Genomic DNA, 26,108 nt, shown 5'->3' with positions numbered 1-26,108 from the left:
GTCTCAATTTACGGCTACAGACAGACCTAGAGTGACTCAAAGTAATTTAGCGAAATATTGCGTACCGATAGAGTATGCCGACGATGAGTTACCCGAAAAAAAACCCACAGTTATTCATCCGAAAATTTTGGAAAAAATGATGTTGAAAGAAAGGTAAATTTAAAAATTAGTTTTAATAACGTTTACGCCATCTGTTATCCAAGTGTCCAAGTTTACCACAAACGAATCTACGTTAATTCATATTCGTACTTACGGTTAATTCGTCGAGATGGCGCTCGAGAATATTCTTTAGACATAGTCGTTTCATATTTTTTATTTAAAGGGGGTTTATTAATTACGAAAATTTACAGTTTAAAACGGTTATTTAATGATAATTTTTTTGAGATATTCTTGGTTAACGCGACCCGGAAAAGAAGATTTTTATATTCACGAAATGTTTAACAAATACACGACGGATAGAGACAAAGGAATTTACGATCCTAGATATATGCATAAAGGTATTATATATAGTAGATAAATGATGTATATCAATTTCACGTGTAACATTTTGGATTTCGATCTTTATAGAAAAAATATTCAATCGATCGTACCAATTCGAATTGGACTGCATCGAAGAAGGTAGATTGGACAAATTGCGCGTTAAAAATGAAACGGAAAACGCGGAATTCGAAGGATCTTTCCAAAGATTAGTGAAAAAACAAATAGAAAAAGAAACTCCTCCGATTCCTATAGTGCCTTGTAAACCTCAACCGCCGAAATGGTGGCCCGTCGATTCGAAACCGGAAGAACCCGTAGTGGAAACGATAAATATAGCTCCGGTGTATACGAGATCGTCTGCTAGATGGATCCAAGAACCTAATTTAACGGCTTTCGTACAGGATAATCCGTGTCAAAGGAAAAAAGATATGTTACTGTAAGTTTTGTTGATCTTTAATTTTTCGATCACACCTCGTATATTTTTTTGTTCGATTTAGCGTTGGACAACCTTTTAAAACGGAAGCTTGTAATTGGTATTACGAAATTTACCCGCCGCCCGATATAAAACGCCAAATGAAAAAACTGAAATAAATTTTCGAGTGTCATTAAGACAAGTCAAAATTTTCGTTAGATTTTTATCATTAAATTTTTCGTTTGATATGGATAAGATAGCGACGGAAAATCTTTTTCTTTTGGAATTTCTAGTGGACAACGTTAATTTGGATCCGTCCTGCGATTGCGACGAAGTCGAAGGTGAAAAATGCGTGTCGTTTCAATTTTTAGATAACGCACCTTTGGATGTATGCGAAGCCGATTTTAACCCTCAAAGGTGAGACATTTCATATATAAAAATAATTTCTATATAATTTTTTTCTTATTTAGAAACTATATATCGAATTGTCCGAAAGATACCAACATAAAAAGTGGCAAATCGTGTTTATTTTCCCTATCACCTGAACAAGCCGAAGAAGCAATCAATAAGTTAGACATTTACGTTTCGATTTATAAGAAAATGCCTCCTGGTAGTTGGATACCGGAAAATGTAGAAATCGGTAGCGCTCTTATATCAATAGCTAATTTATTCGAGGAACTTATAAATTGCATAACAACTTCCACGGGGGAAGAAAGTGAGTAAAATATAACGTAAATATTTGAAAATTCGAATGGACTATAATTTTTTATGTTGTTAAAGGTACTTCTCCTACAGCGAAAACATTGAAAGATTCTTTCGATATCAGTACACCCGAAGGAGAAATATGCGGAAAAATAGGCGTTTATATAAGATTATCGTGTTTCGGAAAACTCATAGTGACACAATTTCAAATGAATTTGCAAGATAAATCAGTTTTATTTAAAGATAAAGAAGGAAAATCTTTATATAGGTACAAAAAAGGCGGAAAAGGTAAAGTAGAAATAAAAATTATAAAATACTAACCTTTTTTATACATCTCGTTTAGTAATAAAATAGCTCGAAGGATTCCACAACACATTAAATCGTAATTCAATAAAAATCAATAACACAAATAAGTAAACAATAAATCCGCCATATTAGATTTCACTTATTTTCTAATTTTACCACTAGGTTAAAAATTTGAAATAGATCGTTTTTATACTATAAACCGCTTTCAAATCAAATACTATCCAATATGTTATAATTTAAAGACTGATTTATCGATTTTTTTAATAAATATTCACTTAAAATTGTTTAAAACGGCAATAAATAAACACGAAACCGCCAAGTACCTAACTTCACTTGTCAAACATGATCACTGGATCGATTGTTTCTTTAAAAATATCGGCTACGTGGCATCGGTAACTGTTTACATATTATTTTAATAAATTTAACACGTCCCGGTGTATCAAATGCACGAAAAATATATTTTTTTAAGTAAAATTTTTTTGTTTACTACGTCTGGCAACAAAACCAACGTATTACAACGACTAACGTTATGCAACTGATGGTAATTGGTAATGGTGCGCCAATATGGCGGTTTAATCGGAATTATAGCTTAACACACACTACTTCATCGTACTTACGTTTAGTTAATTTTTTTTAGGTGGTAAAAACGGTGATAAATGTACACCTAAAACTAATAAAAACAACGGAAAACGTTATAACGATTCATGTCCTACTACTCCATGCGGCGGGGACGCTAGAGCTCCCGTTCGAAATAATTCAAACGGACAACCAACACCTGGCGATTGTCCCGTAACTTCTCCAACTTCAGCATCTCCTTTCGATAATACCGGAAAAGTATGCGTGGATAATTGTCCGTTAAAACCGTGTTTGATAGATCAAAATAACCCGGGTAAATATAATCATACGATTCATTATTTTACTATAGCGTACCGTACACTACAAATAATTCAATCGATTTTTTTAAGGAGTTGGTAATGCGACGATGGGTTTTAACGTAGCAGGAGGACAATATAATTACAACGGCGGTGGAATGGGTTTTAATCCAGCTCCAATGGGATTTCCCGGTATGGTTCCACAAGCTCCTTGTATGGAATGCGGTAATATTCCGAACGCTCCTTGTTTACCACCGACGCAGTACGGACCCTACGGTGGCGGTTTTAACGGAGTTTTGGGAAACCCGATGATGCGCGGTGGTACCGGTAGCATCGGTCAACCGTGTTCGGAATGTTCTCCTTGTCCTAACGCCGATGATTCATGCGCTTGCGCGAAATCAGATCCGGAAGGTAATTACCAAGAAATCGGCGCTTCGATGGGGGGAAATTCTTTAACGATAAGAGTACATAAAGATAATAAAATAGAACCGGCCGATGACGACGAATCTGGTAGTTGCATATGCAAAAACGCGAAAAACAACATGAATCTCAACATAGAACCCGGTATAAAGCAAGCCGGCAAAGAATTACCTTTCGCTTTTAGAATGGGTGGGTAGTGAAATAAAATTTTTCCTCGATTATAAAGTTAATTTTCGTTTATTTTTATATAGGTCAACAGGGTCAAGGTCAGACAGGTGGCGTTGTGGTAAATCCTCCGACTTGTACGGCCGCGAACGGAGCTAAAGTTACCGAATTTTCGGATCCTAATAAAGAATTGTTCGTATTGAGGATCGGGAAAAAAAGCGAAGGTGTAGATAAAAAACAAAATTTGGAATTGGAACTTTGTACGCCGAAAGGTCCGGAACGGAAACCGATACCGCAAAAAAAATCGACGGATACGCAATACGATCCCAACGATGCCGGTCCGGAAACGAAAGGTAAGGGGAAAGGTAAAGGAAAGGGTAAAGGGAAGGGTAAAGGAAAGAAGAAATGATTTGGTCGTGTCTTTTTTTTATTTCGTTTGAATTTGTATTATTTTTTGTTTTTGGTTAATAAAGAAGAAGAAAATTGTTTTTAAACGTTTTTATTAAGTCGTTTTATGACTGGATCAACACAATTGGAGTGTAAGAAATATTTACACGTTTTTTTTTTATTGCATGTATCACGTTCTAGTAACGGAACGAAAAAACTCACATTGTATATTAAGATGAGTAAAAATTTTTATAATCGACCCCGTATATTGCTAATGCCGAAACAAAAAAAAATCTATTTCACGGTTTTAGAAAAAAACGAAGTTAATAAATTTTTGAGAAGCCCTCGTATGTTTAAATTTTTGTCAGACCCTCGTATATATAATTTTTTTATCGCCTAACATTATTTTTTTTCTTGTATATATAAAGAGAACGATAGAATTTGATCAGCAATTTACAGGGTGTCTTAAAAAAATTTATTTTATATAATAATATCAAATTAATATCGTACTAGATTTTGTAGAGTTTGAAAAAAAAAATGTACACGACTATTTTTTGGCGTAAATACTATTTTTTTTTGTTTATTTACGACCGAAAAAAAAAATATTTTATAAAAAATTTTGCTATTTACAAAAAAATTACAACATTTATTAGAATTTTAAATTCAAACATTTACACGGTGATTTTAGGAAAAATTTATACAGCCAAAATTTGCAGTTCCAGCAAAAATTATCTAATCCGTAGAAAAATTGAAAAATAAAAACATAATTCTGTGAAAAAGAATCGAATTTATGATTTTTTTGTAATAAAATAAATATTGAGCGATGAACAATTTTTCGCTGAAAAAATTTCAAAAAAAATATATATATGGCACATAATTCTATTGGAAAAGGAAAATTTCGAGTTTCAAAATATATGTTATACTGTATATCCCAATTATATACGGTATATATTTCGAAAAAATAAATCAAAATAGAAACGGAATCTGTTAAATCTTATATTTAACTGTCATTTTGACGTTCAAAAACGTGGAATAAATAATCGAAAGTAACCACGAAATACGCAGTATTTTAATTGAAGACTTTTCTACACACCCTCGTATAAATCGATTTCATTTAATTATAGAGTATGACACAGAGATAGTATAATGAAAAATACCATTTTTTTCAAAAATAATTCGTAGTTTTTAGGAAAAAAAGTATAGTCGAGTTTTTTTCTAATTAAATGCGAAATTAATCGATTTTTTTTTCATAGAAAAAAAAAGTGGAATGTAAAGTGACGAAATCATTTATAAAAATATAAAACCAAATTTGATAAATAAAAAAAATAATATATCGATTTTTATATTGGAAAAAATATTTCGATCCCCCGGTATACAGAATATGTACATGAAAAAATCTACTAGAAAAAGCGAAAATATTGTTAGAAATTGGAATAAATTTAAAATTCGTACAACAAAAAGTTATTTGAAGCCGTCCCTGTCTAATAGAAAAAACGAAAACTCGAATCGCGATAAATGTAAATAAATTAGTGAGTAGTGCATTTAAAATAAGAATTAGTTGCGAAATAATGAAATATAAGACAAATATCGAGAAATTTCAATTTTAATCAATTTTTTTTATTTCAATCACCAAAAAAATACCTTTTTTGAAAAAATATTGAGAAATTAATGGTTTACCCTGATTTTTTATAATAAAAAATCGAAAAAAATAGTAATATTATCGTATAATATCACCAAAAAATTTAGTTTTACAAAATACTACCAAAAGATTATTTTTCCCGAATTGTTTATAATAAAAAATCGAAAAAAATAGCAAAAATGTTGAGAAAAATAAATTATTATATTTCTATACTTTCAATGGTCAAAAAATTTTATAAAAAAAATACTAATAAAAAACATTTTTCAATTAATGAGAAATTGTTCGAAAAAATAAAATAAAAAAAAATTGGTGAAAAACTGATCTAAGAAAATCGAAAAAAAAAAACGAATTTTTGATAATAAAAAATCGAAAAAAATTGCAAAAATGTTGAGAAAAATGAATTTAATTATTATTTTTCTATACTTTCAATGACCAAAAAATTTATTAAAAATATACTAATAAAAAAACGTTTTTTCACTTAATGACAAATTGTTCGAAAATATTTTGAAAAAAAATTGTTCAATTCTAATTTTTGATAAAGAAAAATCGGAAAAAAATAAAAAAAATTAGTGAAAAACTGATCTAAGAAAATCGAAAAAAAAAAACGAATTTTTGATAATAAAAAATCGAAAAAAATAGCAAAAATGTTGAGAAAAATGAATTTAATTATTATTTTTCTATACTTTCAATGACCAAAAAATTTTATTAAAAATATACTAATAAAAAAACGTTTTTTCACTTAAAGAGAAATTGTTCGAAAATATTTTGAAAAAAAATTGTTCAATTCTAATTTTTTATAAAGAAAAATCGGAAAAAAATAAAAAAAATTAGTGAAAAACTGATCTAAGAAAATCGAAAAAAAAAACGAATTTTTGATAATAAAAAATCGAAAAAAATAGCAAAAATGTTGAGAAAAATGAATTTAATTATTATTTTTCTATACTTTCAATGACCAAAAAATTTTATTAAAAATATACTAATAAAAAAACGTTTTTTCACTTAATGAGAAATTGTTCGAAAATATTTTGAAAAAAAATTGTTCAAGTCTAATTTTTGATAGAGAAAAATCGGAAAAAAATAAAAAAAATTGGTGAAAAACTGATCTAAGAAAATCGAAAAAAAAAACGAATTTTTGATAATAAAAAAAATTAAAAAAAAATAGCAAAAATGTAGAGAAAAATGAATTATTATATTTCTATACTTTCAATGACCAAAAATTTTTATTAAAAAACTACTAATAAAAAAACGTTTTCTTTATAAATTAAATGAGATATAAATTAATGAGAAATAATTCGAAAATATTTTGAAAAAAAATTGGTGAAAAACTGATTTAATATAATCGGAAAAAACCGAATTTTTGATAATAAAAAATCGGAAAAAATAGCAAAAAAATCGAGATTTTTTTGTTTGAATTTTAATCGTCAAAAAAATATTTTAATTTAAATAATTTCGAAAATATAAACAAAAATTATAAAAAAAAAATAATAGAATCACTCACCATTTATATGTATATAAATAAATATATTTATTTTTATTTCAAATCAACCGGACTATCAATACGAAAATTCTTAATTTGACCGTGTTCGACTAACGGCGTCGCCAATTCGTCGTTATCGATTTTAATTCGAATTTTATTGGCGTCCAAAAACGTACACGCCCCCCTGATCAAATCGCCGTTGTGCGGACTCGCAATCGGCGTATCCAACGGCGTGTACGGTACGTAAATCCTCAAAACGTCCGGCGACGGATTCCTCGGCGTTGCTCTAGGCGTCGAATGACTCGATACGGCCCTCTGCAGACTGCTCGTCGCTCCTATACCCGAACCGATCGAACTAGCTCCACCAACCGAATTATCCGACATGTTGCTATGCGTATCCAAGCTGTTTTCGTGCGCTTGCGATCGAGTTATAGTCGAAAACACCGATAAATCGGCGGTGGACGTTACGCTCGTATCGGCTAACGATCGTCGCGAGCCGGTATGTTCGCAATCTAATAGCGAACTGGCGTCGTCCATGCTCGGATCGAAGGAAAATTTCGAACCTGAAAAATTTTAATTCAGAAACAAAAAACTCCCGTATCTCATCGGTTTAGAATCATAGTTTAGCGTTTTCGAAAACGCACGATCCGTTTATCGAAATTTCACTTGATAACTTTCCTTCTACCCGTTACATATTTTATAGAAAACTATATTTTCCTCGGTTATTCGTCAATTGACATAACCTAAGATAAAGTGAACCTAACATAACCTTCGGAGAGGTGCTAATACTCTCGAGGGATAGGTTTTAACTTGAAATCCTATTCGACCGAACCCCCCCATATCGTAAAAGCCGAACCGGAAGTTAATCGATTTCCGATATGCGGAAGTTCGATAAATGGATTCTGCGAGCTCGAAAACGCTAAACTAACGTGTTTATTTTAGGATTCTGAGCCAGGTAGATACGGAAATGTAGCCGAAAATCTTTATAATAATTATTTTTTGAATATATGAGAAATTCGGCGTATTAAACACATTTATTTCCCCTTCCCTTTTATCTAATTCTCGTTTTTTGTATTATTTATAGACGTAAGAACAAAACAAAAAATGTGAGTGTGATAGGAATTAACGAGAAGTGGAAATTTTAGTATTTTTTTTTTGGAAAAAAGCGTTAAAAAAGTTAAATATACGTTTTTTTATAAGTTGAAAAGCTTTAGGGTGGTAACACCCGACTAGTGACAAAATTAATCAAACAAACAAATTTTTTTTTCAAGATAAAGTTGAATTTTTATGTCTCTAAGTAACTTTATGAGCCCCCCTTGACATGTTGCTCAAAGATAATTAAAAAAATATATATAAAAAGCATCATATTTCACCAACCCCCTATAATTATTAAAAATCGATGTTTGCAGCATAAAAAATTGGTTTAAATCGAAAATAATGATAAAAATAACATTTTTTACAGTTTTTTGTCTCCCCCCAGAATGTTTCTAACCAATTTTTTTTATTTCTTCAATTTCTTTTAACGATTTCCCCTCACAACCCATCAAATTAATGAAAATCGATTTTTTTAGTACAAAAAACTAGTTTAAATTGAAAATTATGATGAAAATAACATTTTTTATAGTTTTTTGTCGCCCCCCAGAATGTTTCTAACCAATTTTTTTTATTTCTTCAATTTCTTTCAACGATTTCCCCTCACAACCCATCAAATTAATGAAAATCGATTTTTTTAGTACAAAAAACTAGTTTAAATTGAAAATTATGATGAAAATAACATTTTTTATAGTTTTTTGTCGCCCCCCAGAATGTTTCTAACCAATTTTTTTTATTTCTTCAATTTCTTTCAACGATTTCCCTTCACAACCCATCAAATTAATGAAAATCGATTTTTTTAGTACAAAAAACTAGTTTAAATTGAAAATTATGATGAAAATAACATTTTTTATAGTTTTTAGTCGCCCCCCAGAATGTTTCTAACCAATTTTTTTTATTTCTTCAATTTCTTTTAACGATTTCCCCTCACAACCCCTCAAATTTCTGAAAATCGATTTTTCAAGTACAAAAAACTAGTTTAAATCGAAAATTATGATGAATATAACATTTTTTAGTTTTTTGTCGCCCCCCTCACAATGTTTCAAATCAATTTTTTTTATTTCGTCAATTTCTTTTAACGATTTCCTCTCACAACCCCTCAAATTACTGAAAATCGATTTTTTTAGTACAAAAAACTAGTTTAAATCGAAAATTATGATGGAAATAGCATTTTTCACAGATTTTTTTAGCCCCCCTCAATTTTCGTCGATTAAATTTTGTCACACGAATTAGAGTGAGATGTTAGAAAGATGGAAAAAAGCGACATGGATGCAATTTACATACATTTCGCATTTTTTGTTTTATTTATAAAATTTCAATACAAAAATTCTTTTTTACTAGAATATTTCGATTACAGAGAATAAAAATAATGTAAACGCATCCAAAGTGTTAGTAAAATGGCAACGCCGCAATCATTTTAACGAAAAAATTGACAATTTCTAAAAAAATTTTGATTTTCTGTTAGATAAACGAGACTTTTTTTACATAACTACGAAAAAATTTAATTTTTGCGAACTAATTTTGAACCTCCCTGTAAGTTAAAGTAAATAAATATAATTCCAGCGTTGCCGATATCCAAATAAAATGTATTCCTTACCGGTTTATTAACATTTCACCGAAAACAACATTTAACGAATCAATTAATTTTTATGATTAATAATTTTTTTTTCACGATTCCTCACGTTTTTCACAAAAATAAGGAGGGGGATTAGAAGGATGTGTTCAAACAAAGGGTTAAAAAAAACGAATTTCGAATGATACCGAATCATGCAAACCTACCAAAAGGCATTCGAATCCTCATAGAAGTCAAATTTCATATGCTGACCGGAGGCATGACTAAAATAACACATTCAATTTACAAACAAACCAAAAAAAAATGATAAAAAACATAAAAAAATGTGCGAATTCAAAAATCGAACTTTAATCGATTATAAATTCATTAATACATCAATTATGGAAAATATGAACGGACTATAACATCAATTAGGACAAGTATGAATAGCCTTTAATCCAATCGGTGTATGTATGAATGGACTTTAACTCGATCAGAAACTGCCTTTACTTCAATTAAGCAATGTATGAAAGGACTATACTCCAAATAAGAAATGTATGAACGGACTATACACTTATTAGGAAATAGACGAATTATACTAAAATTTTGGAATTTGTTGAAGTCGCACATTTTTTCATCGGTGATTTTTGAAAAAAAGAAATCTAGATATTGAAAAAATGAAATAAAAATATTAATTGGAAGCGATTAACAAGCGAGTAAAGGATATTAAAAAGATTTTTTTAAAACGAAAAAGGTGTTAAAATAATAGACCCGAATAAAAAATTAAATTAATAAAAAAAATATATATTACAAAATCTGGAAAGGGAAATATAAATAAAAAGTAAATATGTACAGGTAAGTACAATAAACACAATCAGTTCACATTAGGTTACGAGATTTTGATTAAATATAAATGAAAATGGCGCAGTCGACAGGATCGAAATTGTAAAAATTATTTTTACACAAATTATAATATGAAATGGCGCGATTATAGGGATAAACATGATTTGTAATTTGAAAAAATATCATATAATGAGAACTGATTGGTGGATTTTATCAACAAGTAAATTATATATGAAAAAGATAGGATTTTATACTTCAAACACCTAATCTAGTTTAAAATACGACCGAGAACGTGAAAAAATGTCTCAATATAAATTTTATCCCATATTTAATAAACTTTTGACAAAATTCGTAACTTGATATCGAAAAATGTTGAAAAAATTTATTAAAAAAAATGAAGGAAATAGAAATAGTAAATGGAAAAACATACCAAGGAACAAAATTAAACTTAGAAAGTGATTAAACGAATTTGTTTAGGTAAGTAAATGATGCAAAATTTCTCCATTCATTCCGATATTGTGTTAAAAATTAAATATTTATATATAGGGCCTTCCATTAGTACTCTGGAGCATTTGACAACAAAGAGACCCATTTTTGGAGGAAAAAAAACAAAATCGTCAAAGTGGGGAGGATACCAATCCACATGGTAACCTAAAGCTTTCGATACATTTAGTTATATCATCATGATGAAAAATTATCATCAACGGCCATATATTGAGATGGTGCTACGATTTGGTTTTATTTTTTTTTTTTTTGGGTTTTTGTAGGTCTAAGCGAGTGATCTACCAATTCCGGTATGCTCAAAGTTGTCATAATACAATCCTTTCATCAAATTTGCAAATTTTTCTTTTATTCCAATTTAAAATACTCTATGAAAGACCCTATATACATACTACTTACAAGGTGCTTCAACATTCAGTAACTCAAGTTTTGATTAAATGGAATCGAACAATAGCAATAAATCACATTAATAGGATTTAGAAAAATTTGACAAATAATACATGAGAATATTAAAAATAATAAGTATATCAAGAAATTTTCATTTATACAAAAACAATAGCTATGGAAGAGAAAGAAAAATGAATGTTTTGTTTTGTGTAGCAAAATTTCTAAATCAACATTAATTGTACACACTGTATGTGATCAAATACAACGGAATACGTGATTATTGAGTCATTAATGAAATTGAAAGTGATTCGAATAGGATAATTCGTTTTTATAATTACTTATAACCGATTATATATGTGGTACAAATGAACTACTACTATTTCTCAACAATTTTTGTACACACTTCATAATATAAGATTCAATTTCTCGATAAACTTAGAGCATTGGTCAATTCTACTATGAAAAAAGCTAGTTTCGGTCGATTTTATATACAGCATAAAAAAACTAACAAAAATCAATTTTTACATTAGTTTTTGTATACACTGTATATGTATATACGTAGAGAGGAAGAAGAAAATGGGAAAATTGTTTGATTTATTAAAGCCTGGTGCATTCGTCGACGCTACTATCGGAAAAACTAGTTTTGCTAATTAAAGAAATACTACTATCGCGGGTACTATTATTTTCCGTATCGGTACCTGTAAAACCAACAGAATCGGCAACCGACATCTGACAATCCATATCTTTATCAACGGCTTCTTTGGCTGCTTCGCTGGTCAACAAAACGATCTCGTTCATTTGTTTTTCTTTATCAGTAAATTGTTCCTTCCTTATACCGACTATTTCTTCAAAAGTAGATTCTTTAAATACCCCAAATGGACCTACTGGTAGTTCTTCTTTAGTAGGCGGACCGGGTATGTCCAATTTGTACCTCTTCAATTCCTCCATGGACGATTCCAAATGTCTGATAACTGAATCTTCGTCGTATTGAAAATCCTTGTAAATTTTCACCTGAAACATAACTTGAAAGTTATATAAAATAAATATTAATAATTATTATGTCACCTGTATATAATTTACTATGGAATCCATATCTGAGAGTTTCAATAATTGTCTCTTATGTAATTTGAGTATAGTATAAGCCATCGCAGTTATCACTTTCTCCCCATCTAATAGATAAATATCCCATATTCGAAGACATAAATTGAACGGTACCTAAATTGAAAGTTTCAAAGTTATTCCACACTTTACACAAACCCTATATGATAAATACATAAAAACAATGCTCAAACTAAACCTTTTGACCCGATTAATTGGCCAATTAAAATCTATTTATGTAGTTTACGCATAAAATGAAGCAATAAACAAAATACTTACTCGTTCAATGAAACAAACAAAAAACCATTTCAAGGAGTATAATATTGCGTCTAAGCCGTGTTTATCGAAATGTTTTTTAACCTTAGGTAATAATTTACTTAATATCTTATCGTGATGAGCTAAAAACCTGTTAAAAAAACCATAATTATATAATAATAACAGTAGTATGATAGTATTAATGTACCTAGTTAATTTTGGGAAACCTTCCTTGTACAAACCATGCATTGCATATTTAGGATTAGTTAACAATATGTGAACGGCCCAAAAAGCGTCTTCTTCGTCCATGTACATCAATAAAACACCAGCTAATCCGGACATACCTTGACAATACCCCACTTCGGAATTATACATAGCGTAGGCTGTTAAAACATTAAATAGAGATTGTTGTTTGATGCTGTAACGTTCGCGATAATGTAGATGTTCCCTAAATTGTCTATTAACGTCCGAATCGATTTGTCGGGCGTCGGTCGAGTGTTTTCTAGCTAATTTCATCATTTCGACGTATTTACCTTTATTCTGTTTTTTTAATTTATCTACCTGGAATTAATAATGACATAGGAACACAAATTTCTCGATCAAATATGATTACCTCTAATAATTTACACCAAGCTTCGGTTCTAAGGGAATTTGGTATACCTTTGTAAACTCTAGAATGTAATTTTTCTTTGCTCGTAGCGCTATCCCAATTTTTGAGCATTTTTAACCATTTCTTTTGGCGTTCTACTTCGATCTGAAGTCTTTTAGCTTCCTGCGGGTCCACTTTGGATGGCAGCCTCTTATCGTGTATGAATCCATACCTATCAGTTGTGTGGTATACTTCGAAACCGGGATCTTCCCATGGATCAATTTCGGCTCCTTCCCTACCCTGTTCATATCTTTTGAATATTTTTTCTCGCTCTTCGGCCGATCTTTTTAAAAGATCTTCTTCATTCATCCCATTTACAAATTTTCTAACTCTTAAGCACGCAACACAAACCTACATTCCAATATTTATTAACGTGTGTGTACATTTGGAACTTTCACCAAATCTAAAAGATCGTTAAGCGATAAATATCGTTTATAAATAAATAGAAATTTATTAACTAAATTAACAGTATGTGGTAAAAGTAAAATACAGATGACACCTGTCACGGGTAAAATTTCAAACGCCCCCGAAAAATTTTACTTCGTTTAACATTTTTGTTTGCTAGTGAAATTTCCAAAATTGGAATATAGTATATAAGATTTACCTGAAATATTCTATTTTCATTTATACACACATAAATATAAAAACAACACTTTACCCGCTGCGAATATTTAACAAACTACTCCATAGGAAACTCAAAACAAGCGACGTAATGTCAGCTGCCAATGTCAAAATTTATGGTACCAACGCGGCGGGGTAAAAAAACTAATAAAAAGAAATAAAGATATAGTAGTTATTACCAGTGCGAGTAAGATAAAATATATATTTGAAAAGATAAATTTACTAATAGTGAAATTTGTTTGTCGTATATTATTTAATGGTTATATTTACAACAAAGTTTCCTTACGAATTTTAATTTTTAAATATCGATTAATTATAAATAATATTAGTGATGGCAGGAGGATTTACTGAAACGGCATTCATTAAGAAATTAGCTGAATTAAATAATTCGTCGCAAAGTATACAGACTTTAAGTTTATGGTTAATCCATCATAGGAAACATTATAGTACTGTAGCGAAAATATGGATTAGAGAACTTATTAAAGGTAAATATATTCTTAGATTAAAAAGAAATTTAGTATTGTTACGTTTATTGTTGTATAGCCAAAGATTCGAAAAAATTGATCTTTATGTACCTCGCTAACGATGTAATACAAAACAGTAAAAAAAAGGGGCCGGAATACGGACAAGAATTCAGTTTACATTTGAAAAAAGCTTTCGAACATATGTCTAAATGCGATGAAAAAACTAAAAACAGTTTAGATAGATTATTAACTATATGGAACGACCGTGGTATATACGATAGTTTATTGATAACAGAATTTCAAAGAGCGTTAGGTAAGTTTTTTAATTTAATTTAATCAACTCAAATCGAAGTATTTTTATTTAGTTTTGGGATACGAACCGCCGAATAAAAAACCTAAAATAAGTGATAAGAAGAGGAGTCCTACTAGGGAGAGAAGGAAATCGGAGACTGAGAAAATTGTGGAGGTAATTAACGTAAAAATTCGATTACATCAAATTAATAGGAATTTTTTACAGCATTCGGATGGTTCGATTGAAACTCACATACAATTGAGTCCACGTACACCCGCGGGAGATCCACCGGAACCGGAAGAATTAATAAAAGCCATTCAAGATTTGGAAATTAATATAGCTTCGTCTGACGAAATCGTTAGGGAACGAATAGCAAAATTACCCAGGGAAGTATCTGAAGTATCTCTAATTTCGAAAATACAAGGTAATTATTTACAAAAAAAAAAATGTTAAATTTCTTAAATAACCCTTGTTTATTACAGATAAAGAAGCTGCGGAAAAATTAAGCGCCCAAGTCGGAGAAGCCGTTCATTTACTTAGCCAGTATAATCATAGATTATCATCTGAAATGGAACACAGGAAGAAAGTGTCCGTTATGATGAGAGATTATTTGCATTTGCAAGAGGAGTTGTTGGCTCAAGCTGAAAGAAACTTGGAAGTGAGTTTGTTTACTAATTCAATTTAAAGCGATTTTATTTGTTATTTTTATAGGAATATCAGGAGAAATTATTGAAGGTGTTTAATGTGAGAACGGAATTGCATAATCACATCAGGAATCTACCAGATTTGACTCAATTACCTAACGTTACGGATGGTTTAGCACCTCTACCTTCTGCTGAACATTTATTTATGCAGTAAATATTGTTGGTCAAGTTTTAGAGATGTTTATGTACGCGGGGTGTCGAGTTAAGCATGAATTTTGGTTTTTATTTCAGTGTCTCAAGTTTATTTATTTTTTTTTTATTGATCTTAAAAAGGATTTTAGTTATGTACAATTTATACTCGATCATCCGGCGTGTACTATTTTATCATTTGATTTAATGGTTAGATTTTGATGTAATATAGAAATTAATAAGTTTATTTCGCTTTTTATTTAGATTTCCATCAAATTCACTTCACTTTTTAGCCTACCATTGTTTACCAATCTTTTTTGTAAACACAGTATAATATAAGATGCAATTTCTCGAATATACATACATTAAGGTTAATTTAATAAACAATAGAGTTGAGAGGAAAAGAAAAATCAATAATCAAACGTGTTTTTTGTTTTGTATAACGAAATTTCAAATTCACCATTCATTGAACACACTGTATGAGTCGAAATACAATGTAATCTTGAATATTGAACAATTAATGAAATTAAAAATATGATAAATAATTTTTTTTACTTAGTTATGATCCATTATACACGGGGGTACAAATGAACTACTACTATTTATCAACAATTTTTGTCCACACTTTATAATATAAGATCCAATTTCTCAATTGTTCACTCGTTATGGCTGCTTTAATGAATAATAGAGAAGAGAGGAACAAAAAAATTATGAAATTATCTAGAATTCATCATAACCACCAATTCCAAGGATATAAAGGGAAAAAAACGAAATTAATATTTGAAATTAAATTATATTAAATCGATTAATAATATAAAGTTAATTAGGTGTTCCGCACCATTTTACTAAGAAAGATATAGCACTGGCAACGTTGGAATCTGGGGCCATTTTAGCGCCCATATTCAATTTGTTCCAAGCGTCTTTGTTAGCTTGAAGATTAGTTTTGGAAAAAGTAACGGCTTGTTTTCTCACCGGATAACCAGTTATCAAACACGCAGTTTCTCCAGGTTGAAGGCAGGATTCGTAAAGTTGTCTATCGTCGATAGGTAAAGCCTTTAAACAAAAAAACTGTCATAAATTGAATTGAAATTGTATATAAGTACCTGTTCGATTTTTTGATCCATACTAACTGCCAGCACCCATTCCTTAACGTTATCGTGTTCTTTTGGATCTTCCATTAGGTAAGGATGATGGGGTAAAGGTATATTCGATGGAAAATCTGTTTGTAGTAGATCGGAATGATCTACTAATTGTCCTTCATCTTCTTCTATGGCTTCGCAAAGGTCTAAATAGTGATTCAGGAATACGAATGCTTCCGAAAGTTTTCCTTCTTCTTTTAGATCTTTACCTATCGAAAAAAATTTAACTAAACACAAAGAAAATCGAAATACCAGCGATTAGAACACGAAAACTTAATTTAATTATTCAAATAAACAAGAAAGTTTTCAAAATAATCACTAAATTGAAAAAATAAAACAAAAGTCACGAGAAAAACCTCTAAGAAATTTGAATATAAACAATAACATTAAAACATAACCTCGTAACATCAAGGGTACGTTCCTTTAATATAAACATGACGTGAAAGTTGTTAGCGAATATTATAGATGAAAAACGCCTTTCACAACTTGAAGGTCATATGAAATGGAATATTTCACTTAAATCTAAGATAGATTTATTCGAATTTATTGACTATATGTAGGACAAACCGTAAAAAAGAAGAGAAAATTAATTCTGGATATTTTATTATGTAATAGGTTCGAGCTGCATAAAAAAGAAGATCAAGATTCGTACAAGGGTTAGTTAACAATTTCTATGTATACGAGGGTTGGTTAACAATAAGTGTATAAACGAAAAATTCATAGAGGCAATTATTTGAAAGTGTGTGTTTATACGAGGGATAATTAAAAACGGTGTTGTAAGCGTACCTGCTTCATAATAGGCTTTATCTGCGGGAATGATATCTGTATATCTCAATAGGGCCGTACTAATTTTAACGGCGATCGATTTTAACGAAGGTACTTGTTTGCAAGCGGTTCTTAGAGCGTAATAATGAGTTACCAAAAGTAAATGTCGGAAATGTACTTTCGTTTCGGCGTTTACGTTAACGGCATTTTCCAAATTTTCGTTCTAAAAAAATCATTATGTTCACTTATAAGGTCACGGTGAGCGTGATACAAAAAGAAAACTTACAATTTCGAATAAAATTTGTCGTAATTGTTCCCAAGTAGCGTAACTATCTGGATCCGACATAAAATTAGCTCCGAACATTTCGGTAGCGATGTGATTGTAAATATTGAAGTTTTGCGGTATTGCCGGAGCTCCGTGCGTGTAATATAATTGAAGGGCTTCGATAATTAGACGATCTTTTAATAATTTGGCGGCGTAAAGGGCGACGTATTTGTGTAAAATCGGATTACTGTGTGATTTGGCTTTTTCTATACATCTCGTCCACTGTCCTTGTTCGGCTAATAAATCCAACGCTCCGATTATATCTAAAATAAGTTATATTAAGATAATTGAGATTATAGTAAATAAAATAAAACCTTACCGATATCCGCCAATTGTTCGACGTCTCCTTTTTTTAATAATCTATCCTTGTATTTGGTTTCGACGTAATTTTCCAAAAACGGATCGAGTTCTTTGGCTATTTTCCTAGCTTTGTTCCATTCTTCGGCTATTATAAAAGAATCGATGGCTTCTTTCATCATTTCCATGCTGATGTACAATTGCGCCGCAACGTTATTTTCGCCGATTTCTATCAATCTAATTAAAAACAAATAGACATAACACCAAAAAAAAAAAAAAACACGAGATAAAAACTAACCTCGGACATAATATTTTGATAATTTCCAAAGCTTCGTCACCGAATAGAAATTTATTTACCATATCGGCTGCTCGTAACAGCGCTCTTTTAACTATAGACGGTTCCGTTATGTTCGTATTAACCTGAAAAATGTAAAAAAAATTATTAAAATTCCTTTCAATAACATTCAAATATGTAAACCTGTAATAAACAATCGACGGCTTGTTTATGTTGACCTGCCAACGCCCATTCGTTAGCTCTCGATAATAATGTCTCTATACTGACGTCCGTCATTTGATTGTGATGCGAACTACTATATTCCGATTGAAGATCCGGATAAAGATGCGGTAAATAATCTTTACAGACTCGCAAAGCGTCTATCCACATATCTTGAAATAAAATATTGGATTAAATCGTACCCGGACGTAATAGGACAATCGGTATATCAATTATTCAAACATTCAATCAATCATTACTCTTGAATAGTCAGTTATTCCTTTAGTCAGTACTCTTATTCAATTAATTGCTTATTTAATCAGTCATTGAGTTAATTAATCATTCAGTTGATGTTTATTCTTCCTTTTAGGTTAATTATAAATATATTCATAGTTAATACAAAATTAATTATAAAAATAAGTAACTAAAATTTATTAATTTCTACTTTTCTGTACATTATTTATGGTTATTATTAAATAGATGGCGTCGATTGTTTTTAAAATTAATGATAAAAATGGCTGACTATTTAAAAAACTAGTTTTGCCATCTATAAGCAGGACGCCAAACTGAGTATCTGAAATTTATAAATTCAGGCTTTTTCGTAAATTATTTAACGTAGTTTGGATATTATTCAATAGATGGCGTAGATTGTACTATTGTAATATTATTTGGTTATTTCTTCCCTGTTTGAGAATCGTTTTACTTATTTAAGTTATTATTTAATAATAAATAATCACTTAATCACTTGGTTAATCAAATATTGATCGAGTCATTCAGTTATTAACTTGAAAAATGAATTATTCATATAATTGGTCACCCAAACAACTTCGTTATTCGCTCATTTATTTTTTTATCAATTCACCCAGTCACTCAATTATCCATTTTCTCTTTATATTACCTTCGTTTTTATATTTGTGGACGATCATTTCCGGTAGTTGCGCCCTCAATAACAACACCTCGAATTCGGAATAGCGTTTATCTTTGAAACATTGTTCGGCTTGTGCCCTAAGTACTTCAGGTACAGCGTCCGGTTCGTATTTCTCGGCTATTTTTAAAGCGTTCATCCAATTTTGAGCGTGAACGTACATCAGGATAGCCTCTTTCGGTTTACCGGCTAAAATAAATTCGGATTCGGCTTCGTTATATTTACCGTCGTCTTCCAAAGCCATGGCGTGTTTCAAATGGACTTCTTTTACCTGAAATGACATCGTATACTATTTATATTTTTTTTATACGGATCAAATTGTTTACCTTGTCGGGTAGATTTTTGCATAATTGGAAAGCGAAATCGAATTGATAAGTTTCGCAAGCGTAGTTAATGCATTGCTCCAATATACCGTATTTGTTTAATAATTTTATTGCCGAATCGATATGGAGAGATCTGGCCCACAGAAAAGCCACTTGGTTAGCGGCGTGAGGACCGCCGTTTTGCTTAGCTACTCTATAAGCTTCTTCCCACATCCCCAAATTTCTGAAATTTAAAAATAAATCGACGTTTCGTCACGATATAACTCAATTTTTCTATTACGAACCTGTACATATTCATAGCGGCTTTCCATTCGTCGATGGCCAAAAAATGTATTTCCGCCGCTCTATATTTTCCTTGGTTTTCCAATTGTTGCCCCAAATGTAGATGAGTGGTTTGTAATAGATTCGGGTGATATTTTTCCACAAGTCTAATCTAAAATTATCGATAAATAACCGATAAACTAAAGTGATTAGAAACACTCAAAAAGCAATTACAAAGTTTTCCGACAAAAAAACCATTAAACTCACCATATTATCGTACTGCTCCACCTTTTTGTACATGGCGATAGCTAAATCTGGTGCTTTAACTGAAACGTACAATTTTTCAGCTTCCCTATATTTTCCGATTTCTTCTAAAGTTTCCGCGTGTTTAACGTACATATCGTAGACTTCTTCGTTATCTAAATATTTGGAAGCGATGACGTGCGCTTTTTCCCATTGACCGGCTTCGTTATACATTTCGACGGCTTCTTTGTACATACCGCATGCCGAATATAATTTTTCCGCCGTCGAATAATCCTACCAAAACAATATATATATATATATATATATATATATATATATATATATATATATATATATATATATATATATATATATATATATATATATATAAAGTTAATTATTATTTCAATTATGAATACTTTACTTTAATACTAGAGAAATGATTAGCGATAATTTCGTAATATTTTCTAACGGTATCGGCGTCGTCGATAACTTTTATGATGTGAACGGCTTTTTTCCATTGTCTAGCGGCTACTGCGGCGTTTAAAGCTTTAATGGTACATCCCGCTTCGATGTAATGACTAATGGCGGCGTCCATTTGTTTACTTTCGACTAAACTATCGCCCCATTCTTCTTCTAATCGTACCACTTTATCGGGACTTACCGTTCGAGCTAAATCTACCGCTTTGTTCCATATTTTTCCTGAAAAATTATCAGAAATATATCTGAAATCAATAATGAATATAATGTAATGTTAGTTGGTAAAAATGTTAGCGGTCGACTTCATGTACGTCATATGTCAGCTGTCTAAGTTGTCGTTGAAAATGATATGTGATGTAGCAAGCACATTTTTCTTTATATATTAATAAAATATTTAAACTATAAATACCTTTTCTGTAACATTCCATAGCTAGATCAGGTTTATCTAATTTTTCGTATATTTCGGCGGCGTATTCGTATAATTCTTGTTTGATTAAATTTTTCAAAACTATTCCTACAACATTATGATCGTTTAATAATTGAGGATATTTATTTAAAAGGTTCGGGACGCGAGTTAATTTATTAGATTTCAAATACATATTGAGAGATTCTTCGTATTTCCCTTCTTTTTCCAATACTAAACCGACTTTTTCGTATTGTCCGCTTTGCGTCAACAACGACATATGTTCTTCTTTTAATTCCTTCAAATTTTCGTAATTCCTCCGTTCGGCCAATCTAAAATAATCATTATAACATAAAAAATTTTTAAAATATTTGTTTTTTCACCTCAGCGCTTCGTCCCATCTATGTAACTTCTTATACATATCCAAAGCTTTTTCGATATCTCCTTGTTCCAAATAAATATTTTCCGCCGTATTTAAATCCCCGTATAAAATCGATAGTCGAGCCCAAATTTCCGGCGAATTATTCGGATTTTCTTCTAAACAATTATTTTTCGCTTCCTTCGCGGTTTCGTGTAAAAAATGAGCGGTAGCTACTTCGTTCAGAGCGGTACTACATCGTTCGGCTAGAGGTAAATTTTGTTGTTTCATCGCTATGGAATATAAAGTGTGCCACATCGCTTCTGCTTCGGTGGAATTTCGCATAGTTTCCAGAAAGAGTACGGCTCTGTTATAATCGTTATCGTTTATCGCGGTACCTAAAACGATTTATTTAAAGGAAAAATACACAAAATCGGGATAATTTGAACGTACCGAATTCGACGAGTCCTTCGTCTAATTCCAAATTGAACGTATTATTACCGTCTAGACAAATCGCTTCGGTTTTACCGTTATTTCTAACTATATCGATTACGTCGCCTTTTACCGTCATTACCGTCGGATTTTCTGGTAAATCGATGTTGTACCATATCGCTAAAGTATTATTAGCTTGAGCTACGGCCACGTCACTATTTTCTACCCATTGAACGAAATTAACGCCGGTAAAAATCGTTTGCTTCTGTTGGGAAATTACGTCTACTAGTATTAATCTTGAAAATATCGTCAAATTAATTAACACGAATAATAAATAATTATTTGAATACCTCTGTTTTTTATCTCGGAATAACAATTTATTTCCGATTTCGTTCAATTCCAACCAATCTATTTTCGAATCGTGACCGATTTGTCCCAATAAAACTCCGTTAACCAAATCGACGACGCATACGGTTTTTAAATCGAGTAAATAAGCTAATTTTTTATTATCCGTTGTCGAATTACGTTCGTTTAATCTAACGCTTATTAAATGGGGATTCGCGAATTCCGTTCTAACAGAACATAAAACGTCGTTATCGCCGTATTCGATTAAAGTTAATTCGCCGGAATTGAAAACCAAACAAACGTTCGAATTTTCGAAATAAAATTTCTCGTTGCGCCCCGTATTATTCCAGTGTACCTGAAAAGTGAAAATTTTGAATATAAATATTTATATTAGTGCGGTAACTTACTTCGCTCGTGAGATTTCTGATCAAATCTGCTACGAGTAACGTTTCTTCGGTCCTAGCTACCAAATAACAATCTTTACCCATTATTTTAACGTCGCCAATTTCACCGCCGTATCGAGATTTCAATATAACGTTACTTTCGTCCGCGTTCAAAGGTTTTATCAACACCTGATTAGGTCCCACGTATGTTATTTCGTATTTATCTTTCCAAACGGTTCTTTTTAGCACTTGAAAACGAATACTTTTCGTAACTAATAACCGATGGATTGATTGTGAAAATTACCTGATTCGAACAAGAACACTGCTCCGCAAAGGCCTCCGCAAGTAACTTTCGAACCGTCCCTTTTCCAAGCTAAAACAGTAATCGTATAGAAATTCGTCAGTTCTTTAGAAACGCTCTCTTCCCATATAGATTTTCTAGTATTCCATATATATAACCTCAAACGACTGAAACTTCCTATAACAACGGCCTGAAAATAATATAAAAATTAAATTTGTATTGAAAAATTCGGTTCAAATTTTTTACTTGACCGCTCGGACTGCAACAAGCTACGTTAAAATCGTGCTCACTGGTATCTTTAGTATAATCGAAAGTTTTTACCGATTTTCCATGATTATTTATTACGGAAACTCTTTTATCACAACCGGCCATAAATATATGACCTTGAGGCCAGGCTAAACCATAAGGAGGAACGGAATGCAAAGCTACACGTCCTTGAGCTTCGTCTTCCCCGTGATCGCTCGTTATAAAAAACCTACCAAATAATTTTTAAAACAATACATACATAATATAAAATTAATCGTTTATTTACCTAATGACGTTACCGTCAACGTGTCCCGATAAAAAACCAGTACCTTTAGAATTCGGTGCCAAAGAAACTACAAGACTATTCGAGGCAAAAAGACTTTGAGATTTATTGGTTTTAGTTTGTAGGGCTCGAACTTTACCGTCCACCAAACCACATATAATCGGTCCGGTTAATAACCAAATGATACAAGTAACCGGTGACGGTTGCGGAAATTTATTACAAATAGCCTGAAATAAATACGACCCGCAAGTAAATGTAAATTTTTTTTCAATATTTTAATTACCAACTTTTTTCTCGCCCCATTTATCGCCGATTTTATAAACGTATACTATACAATCACTTTGGGCTACGGCAATCTTTGTCGAATCGGGACTAAAAGCAATTCCCGTTATGATATAAGATTTTTTGCCGGCTTCTGGATCGTAAGGTTTCGTCGAGAATTTATCACGTTTGTCACCTTTTTCGTCGAAAAGTAATATCTGACGATCGCAAGTGGCTACGGCTAGTTTTTGATTATTCGGCGACCAACACAAACCAGCGATTTTGAAATCACTGTCCTACAAAAATATACATATATTATAGAATACGAAATCACTCCATATATGTCATTTAAAAATTTGATTCAATCATGAATGATGACAATTAAATACGTCACATTGAAATTACAATTAATAAAGGTATCAAAATAGATTATACGTTTATAAAATGAATTTACTTACTTGTGCTTCTAGAATATTTTGCAAAAACTTTAACTGCATCATTAAAATTAAACCATAACAATGACATTCATTATAATTTTGTTTTCATGGAGATGTTGCCATGGTAACCGATGGAAGCCATTTTTAAATTAGGTCACGCGAAGATTCACGATACTAGCTAATAGAGGGCGCACCAAGACTAATATGTTTCGATTTAAATAAAAATATTAAAGAGTGATTTAATAGAAAACATAATTGAAAAATGCTTAATACCATTTTTAAAGAGTTTAAATGAAGTAGTTCAAACGTACCAGTAATAATTGAGACTTCCTGTATAAAAGAATGTTTTTATAGATGAATTAATAATTCAGGAAAATGGAAAAACATTATATATAAACGGTTTTATTTATTCGATTATATTTAATAATCAAAATTGTATTCAAAGTAAGAAGAATCAAAAGTATGTACTCTAACGAAACCATCCTCTCCCCCTGAACTATAACTTTTACCATCTGGATGGAAAGCGACACTATTAATGGGACCAAAGTGACCTTTAACTCTTCCGAATTCTTCCTCGAAAACCAAATGGAAAAACCTAATAAAAGAAGGAACAGGTAAACCACGGTTTCTATAAGAACTTTAAGTAAAAAAACTGACCTGGAATCAAACTTTCCCACCCTTGTAGATGTAGTAGTTACATCCATAGCATCTTGTCCTCCCCCTAGTACTACGTGATCCAATATCGGACTTATAGATGCGGAATTGACGGGTCTTTCAGTTTTATAAGTTTTCAGTAGTAGTAAATCTTTGGCATCAAAAAGTTTAGCAGTGTGATCTTTAGATGCGGTTATAAACATTGTTTGATCTTTATTCCATTGCATATCGTTAATTAGAAGATCATGTTCTTTAACTTTATTTATTTGTTTACCAGTCTTAAAAAAAATAGTAATATAACATTATAAATTCAATTTAAATATGAAGATAACTTACTTTCAAGTCCCATTGTATGAGTTCTCCGTTTTCGTGACCAGTTATAATACTTTCATCCAAATTATCCCATAAAATCGATGATACTCTATGTCCTGATATGGGTATTCTCAAAATTGGTTGTTGACTACCAGTACTTTCATCTACGATTCTGGTATCGATAATAAATATCTCGCACGGTTGTCTCATAGCTTTATCGGTGGTATATACGGCCATATTAGCCGAATAACTGAACATACATGTTCGAACTGAAGAAGCCGACGGTATATTGCCAATTTCTTTACCGGTTTCGCAATCCCATATTTTGCAAGTATTGTCACCAGCACCGGACATAAATCTAGTGGACGTCCAATCGACGTCTATACACCAAACAGCTCCTTGATGACCGTTGAATGTACCTAATCGTTCACCGTTTAATGAATACCATACGTCGGGTTTATTACCTTTAGATGCCGAAAATAGAAGATCTCCTTCTCTGTTGTATTTGATTTGGGTGATGGCACGTTCGTGCCCTTGCAATATAATAGGTTTCTGAAACAAATAAATACTTGCAATGTGATTTTGAGGTTATACGCAATATGCTATCCCAAAAATATCATTTATACTAGCAAATTTTATATTAAACTTGGAACGTACCATTCTTATACAATATTTTAGATACTATGAGCTATATTTTGATTATTAACTACTTATTTATATTAATTTTTTAATTTCGATGTTATTTGCCTCATTTATTTTTCACATAAAAGAATTAAAAGATTTCTACTTTGTCCACATATGTCAAAGTCATTACTGTCATAACGTGAGGATCGTTTTTACATTAATCTAGAATAGCTCGGATCAATTCTGAAGAAATAATGTTATTTTAGTTTTATTTTAGAGATTTTACCGTTGTGGAATAAACAAAATCTATCAGGAAATTATATAAACTGTAAACCTGAACGGTTACTGCATCTGTAATACATGTACTTTATAAA

General features: G+C 31.1%; 5 protein-coding genes across 5 annotated transcripts; 2 read left to right on the top strand and 3 right to left on the bottom strand.

Annotated features, from left to right (window-relative positions):
* Positions 1-620: 620 nt before the first annotated feature.
* Positions 621-3,842, top strand: LOC130898786 (uncharacterized). The gene is made up of 7 exons (XM_057808298.1): positions 621-913; positions 975-1,306; positions 1,360-1,604; positions 1,670-1,879; positions 2,535-2,786; positions 2,863-3,378; positions 3,441-3,842. Exons 2-7 carry the CDS (start codon positions 1,137-1,139, stop codon positions 3,761-3,763), a joined length of 1,716 nt encoding a protein of 571 aa, XP_057664281.1. The 5' UTR covers positions 621-913; positions 975-1,136; the 3' UTR covers positions 3,764-3,842.
* On the bottom strand, positions 3,838-13,954 carry LOC130898785 (USP6 N-terminal-like protein). The gene is made up of 7 exons (XM_057808297.1): positions 13,839-13,954; positions 13,199-13,637; positions 12,794-13,146; positions 12,610-12,736; positions 12,298-12,447; positions 11,931-12,243; positions 3,838-7,420 (listed from the first exon to the last, which is right to left on the bottom strand). The coding sequence occupies exons 2-7, from the start codon at positions 13,541-13,543 to the stop codon at positions 6,912-6,914; spliced, it is 1,797 nt and encodes a 598-aa protein (XP_057664280.1). The 5' UTR covers positions 13,544-13,637; positions 13,839-13,954; the 3' UTR covers positions 3,838-6,911.
* A 125-nt stretch (positions 13,955-14,079) lies between these two features.
* Positions 14,080-15,691, top strand: LOC130898462 (regulation of nuclear pre-mRNA domain-containing protein 1B). The gene is made up of 6 exons (XM_057807796.1): positions 14,080-14,340; positions 14,399-14,632; positions 14,685-14,785; positions 14,837-15,035; positions 15,094-15,269; positions 15,323-15,691. The coding sequence occupies exons 1-6, from the start codon at positions 14,187-14,189 to the stop codon at positions 15,467-15,469; spliced, it is 1,011 nt and encodes a 336-aa protein (XP_057663779.1). The 5' UTR covers positions 14,080-14,186; the 3' UTR covers positions 15,470-15,691.
* Positions 15,692-16,221: 530 nt separating this feature from the next.
* On the bottom strand, positions 16,222-24,233 carry LOC130898675 (intraflagellar transport protein 172 homolog). The gene is made up of 22 exons (XM_057808124.1): positions 24,166-24,233; positions 23,734-24,003; positions 23,450-23,673; positions 23,164-23,392; positions 22,921-23,107; positions 22,641-22,864; positions 22,239-22,588; positions 21,910-22,184; positions 21,482-21,854; positions 21,105-21,430; positions 20,640-20,917; positions 20,240-20,509; positions 19,996-20,144; positions 19,715-19,934; positions 19,362-19,659; positions 18,449-18,636; positions 18,269-18,390; positions 17,993-18,207; positions 17,635-17,936; positions 17,370-17,571; positions 16,548-16,792; positions 16,222-16,497 (listed from the first exon to the last, which is right to left on the bottom strand). Exons 1-22 carry the CDS (start codon positions 24,205-24,207, stop codon positions 16,264-16,266), a joined length of 5,223 nt encoding a protein of 1,740 aa, XP_057664107.1. The 5' UTR covers positions 24,208-24,233; the 3' UTR covers positions 16,222-16,263.
* A 297-nt stretch (positions 24,234-24,530) lies between these two features.
* On the bottom strand, positions 24,531-25,925 carry LOC130898677 (eukaryotic translation initiation factor 3 subunit I). The gene is made up of 4 exons (XM_057808126.1): positions 25,768-25,925; positions 25,135-25,662; positions 24,802-25,076; positions 24,531-24,739 (listed from the first exon to the last, which is right to left on the bottom strand). The coding sequence occupies exons 1-4, from the start codon at positions 25,768-25,770 to the stop codon at positions 24,565-24,567; spliced, it is 981 nt and encodes a 326-aa protein (XP_057664109.1). The 5' UTR covers positions 25,771-25,925; the 3' UTR covers positions 24,531-24,564.
* Positions 25,926-26,108: the final 183 nt, after the last annotated feature.

Source organism: Diorhabda carinulata, chromosome 10, assembly GCF_026250575.1.
Source record: "Diorhabda carinulata isolate Delta chromosome 10, icDioCari1.1, whole genome shotgun sequence".
NCBI lineage: Eukaryota > Metazoa > Arthropoda > Insecta > Coleoptera > Chrysomelidae > Diorhabda > Diorhabda carinulata.
The sequence above is the reverse complement of the archived record's forward strand: the minus strand, read 5'-3'. Positions and strand labels throughout refer to the sequence as shown.

What these genes read in the sequence shown, in the direction of transcription:
- LOC130898786 (XM_057808298.1), top strand. Translation starts at nt 1,137, where the DNA reads ATGGATAAGATAGCGACGGAAAATCTTTTTCTTTTGGAATTTCTAGTG. An exon ending in AACTTCCACGGGGGAAGAAA is followed by an intron (nt 1,605 to 1,669) that starts GTGAGTAAAATA and finishes ATGTTGTTAAAG; the next exon opens with GTACTTCTCCTACAGCGAAA. An exon ending in ACCTTTCGCTTTTAGAATGG is followed by an intron (nt 3,379 to 3,440) that starts GTGGGTAGTGAA and finishes ATTTTTATATAG; the next exon opens with GTCAACAGGGTCAAGGTCAG.
- LOC130898785 (XM_057808297.1), bottom strand. Translation starts at nt 13,543, where the DNA reads ATGAATGAAGAAGATCTTTTAAAAAGATCGGCCGAAGAGCGAGAAAAA. An exon ending in GGTTTCCCAAAATTAACTAG is followed by an intron (nt 12,737 to 12,793) that starts GTACATTAATAC and finishes TTTTTTTAACAG; the next exon opens with GTTTTTAGCTCATCACGATA. An exon ending in TTGTTTGTTTCATTGAACGA is followed by an intron (nt 12,448 to 12,609) that starts GTAAGTATTTTG and finishes CTTTCAATTTAG; the next exon opens with GTACCGTTCAATTTATGTCT.
- LOC130898677 (XM_057808126.1), bottom strand. An exon ending in TCATACAATGGGACTTGAAA is followed by an intron (nt 25,077 to 25,134) that starts GTAAGTTATCTT and finishes ATTTTTTTTAAG; the next exon opens with ACTGGTAAACAAATAAATAA. An exon ending in GTGGGAAAGTTTGATTCCAG is followed by an intron (nt 24,740 to 24,801) that starts GTCAGTTTTTTT and finishes TTCTTTTATTAG; the next exon opens with GTTTTTCCATTTGGTTTTCG.
- LOC130898462 (XM_057807796.1), top strand. Translation starts at nt 14,187, where the DNA reads ATGGCAGGAGGATTTACTGAAACGGCATTCATTAAGAAATTAGCTGAA. An exon ending in AGAATTTCAAAGAGCGTTAG is followed by an intron (nt 14,633 to 14,684) that starts GTAAGTTTTTTA and finishes ATTTTTATTTAG; the next exon opens with TTTTGGGATACGAACCGCCG. An exon ending in TCTAATTTCGAAAATACAAG is followed by an intron (nt 15,036 to 15,093) that starts GTAATTATTTAC and finishes TGTTTATTACAG; the next exon opens with ATAAAGAAGCTGCGGAAAAA.
- LOC130898675 (XM_057808124.1), bottom strand. Translation starts at nt 24,207, where the DNA reads ATGATGCAGTTAAAGTTTTTGCAAAATATTCTAGAAGCACAA. An exon ending in CGAACAATTGGCGGATATCG is followed by an intron (nt 17,937 to 17,992) that starts GTAAGGTTTTAT and finishes AACTTATTTTAG; the next exon opens with ATATAATCGGAGCGTTGGAT. An exon ending in TGGATCAAAAAATCGAACAG is followed by an intron (nt 16,498 to 16,547) that starts GTACTTATATAC and finishes TTTTGTTTAAAG; the next exon opens with GCTTTACCTATCGACGATAG.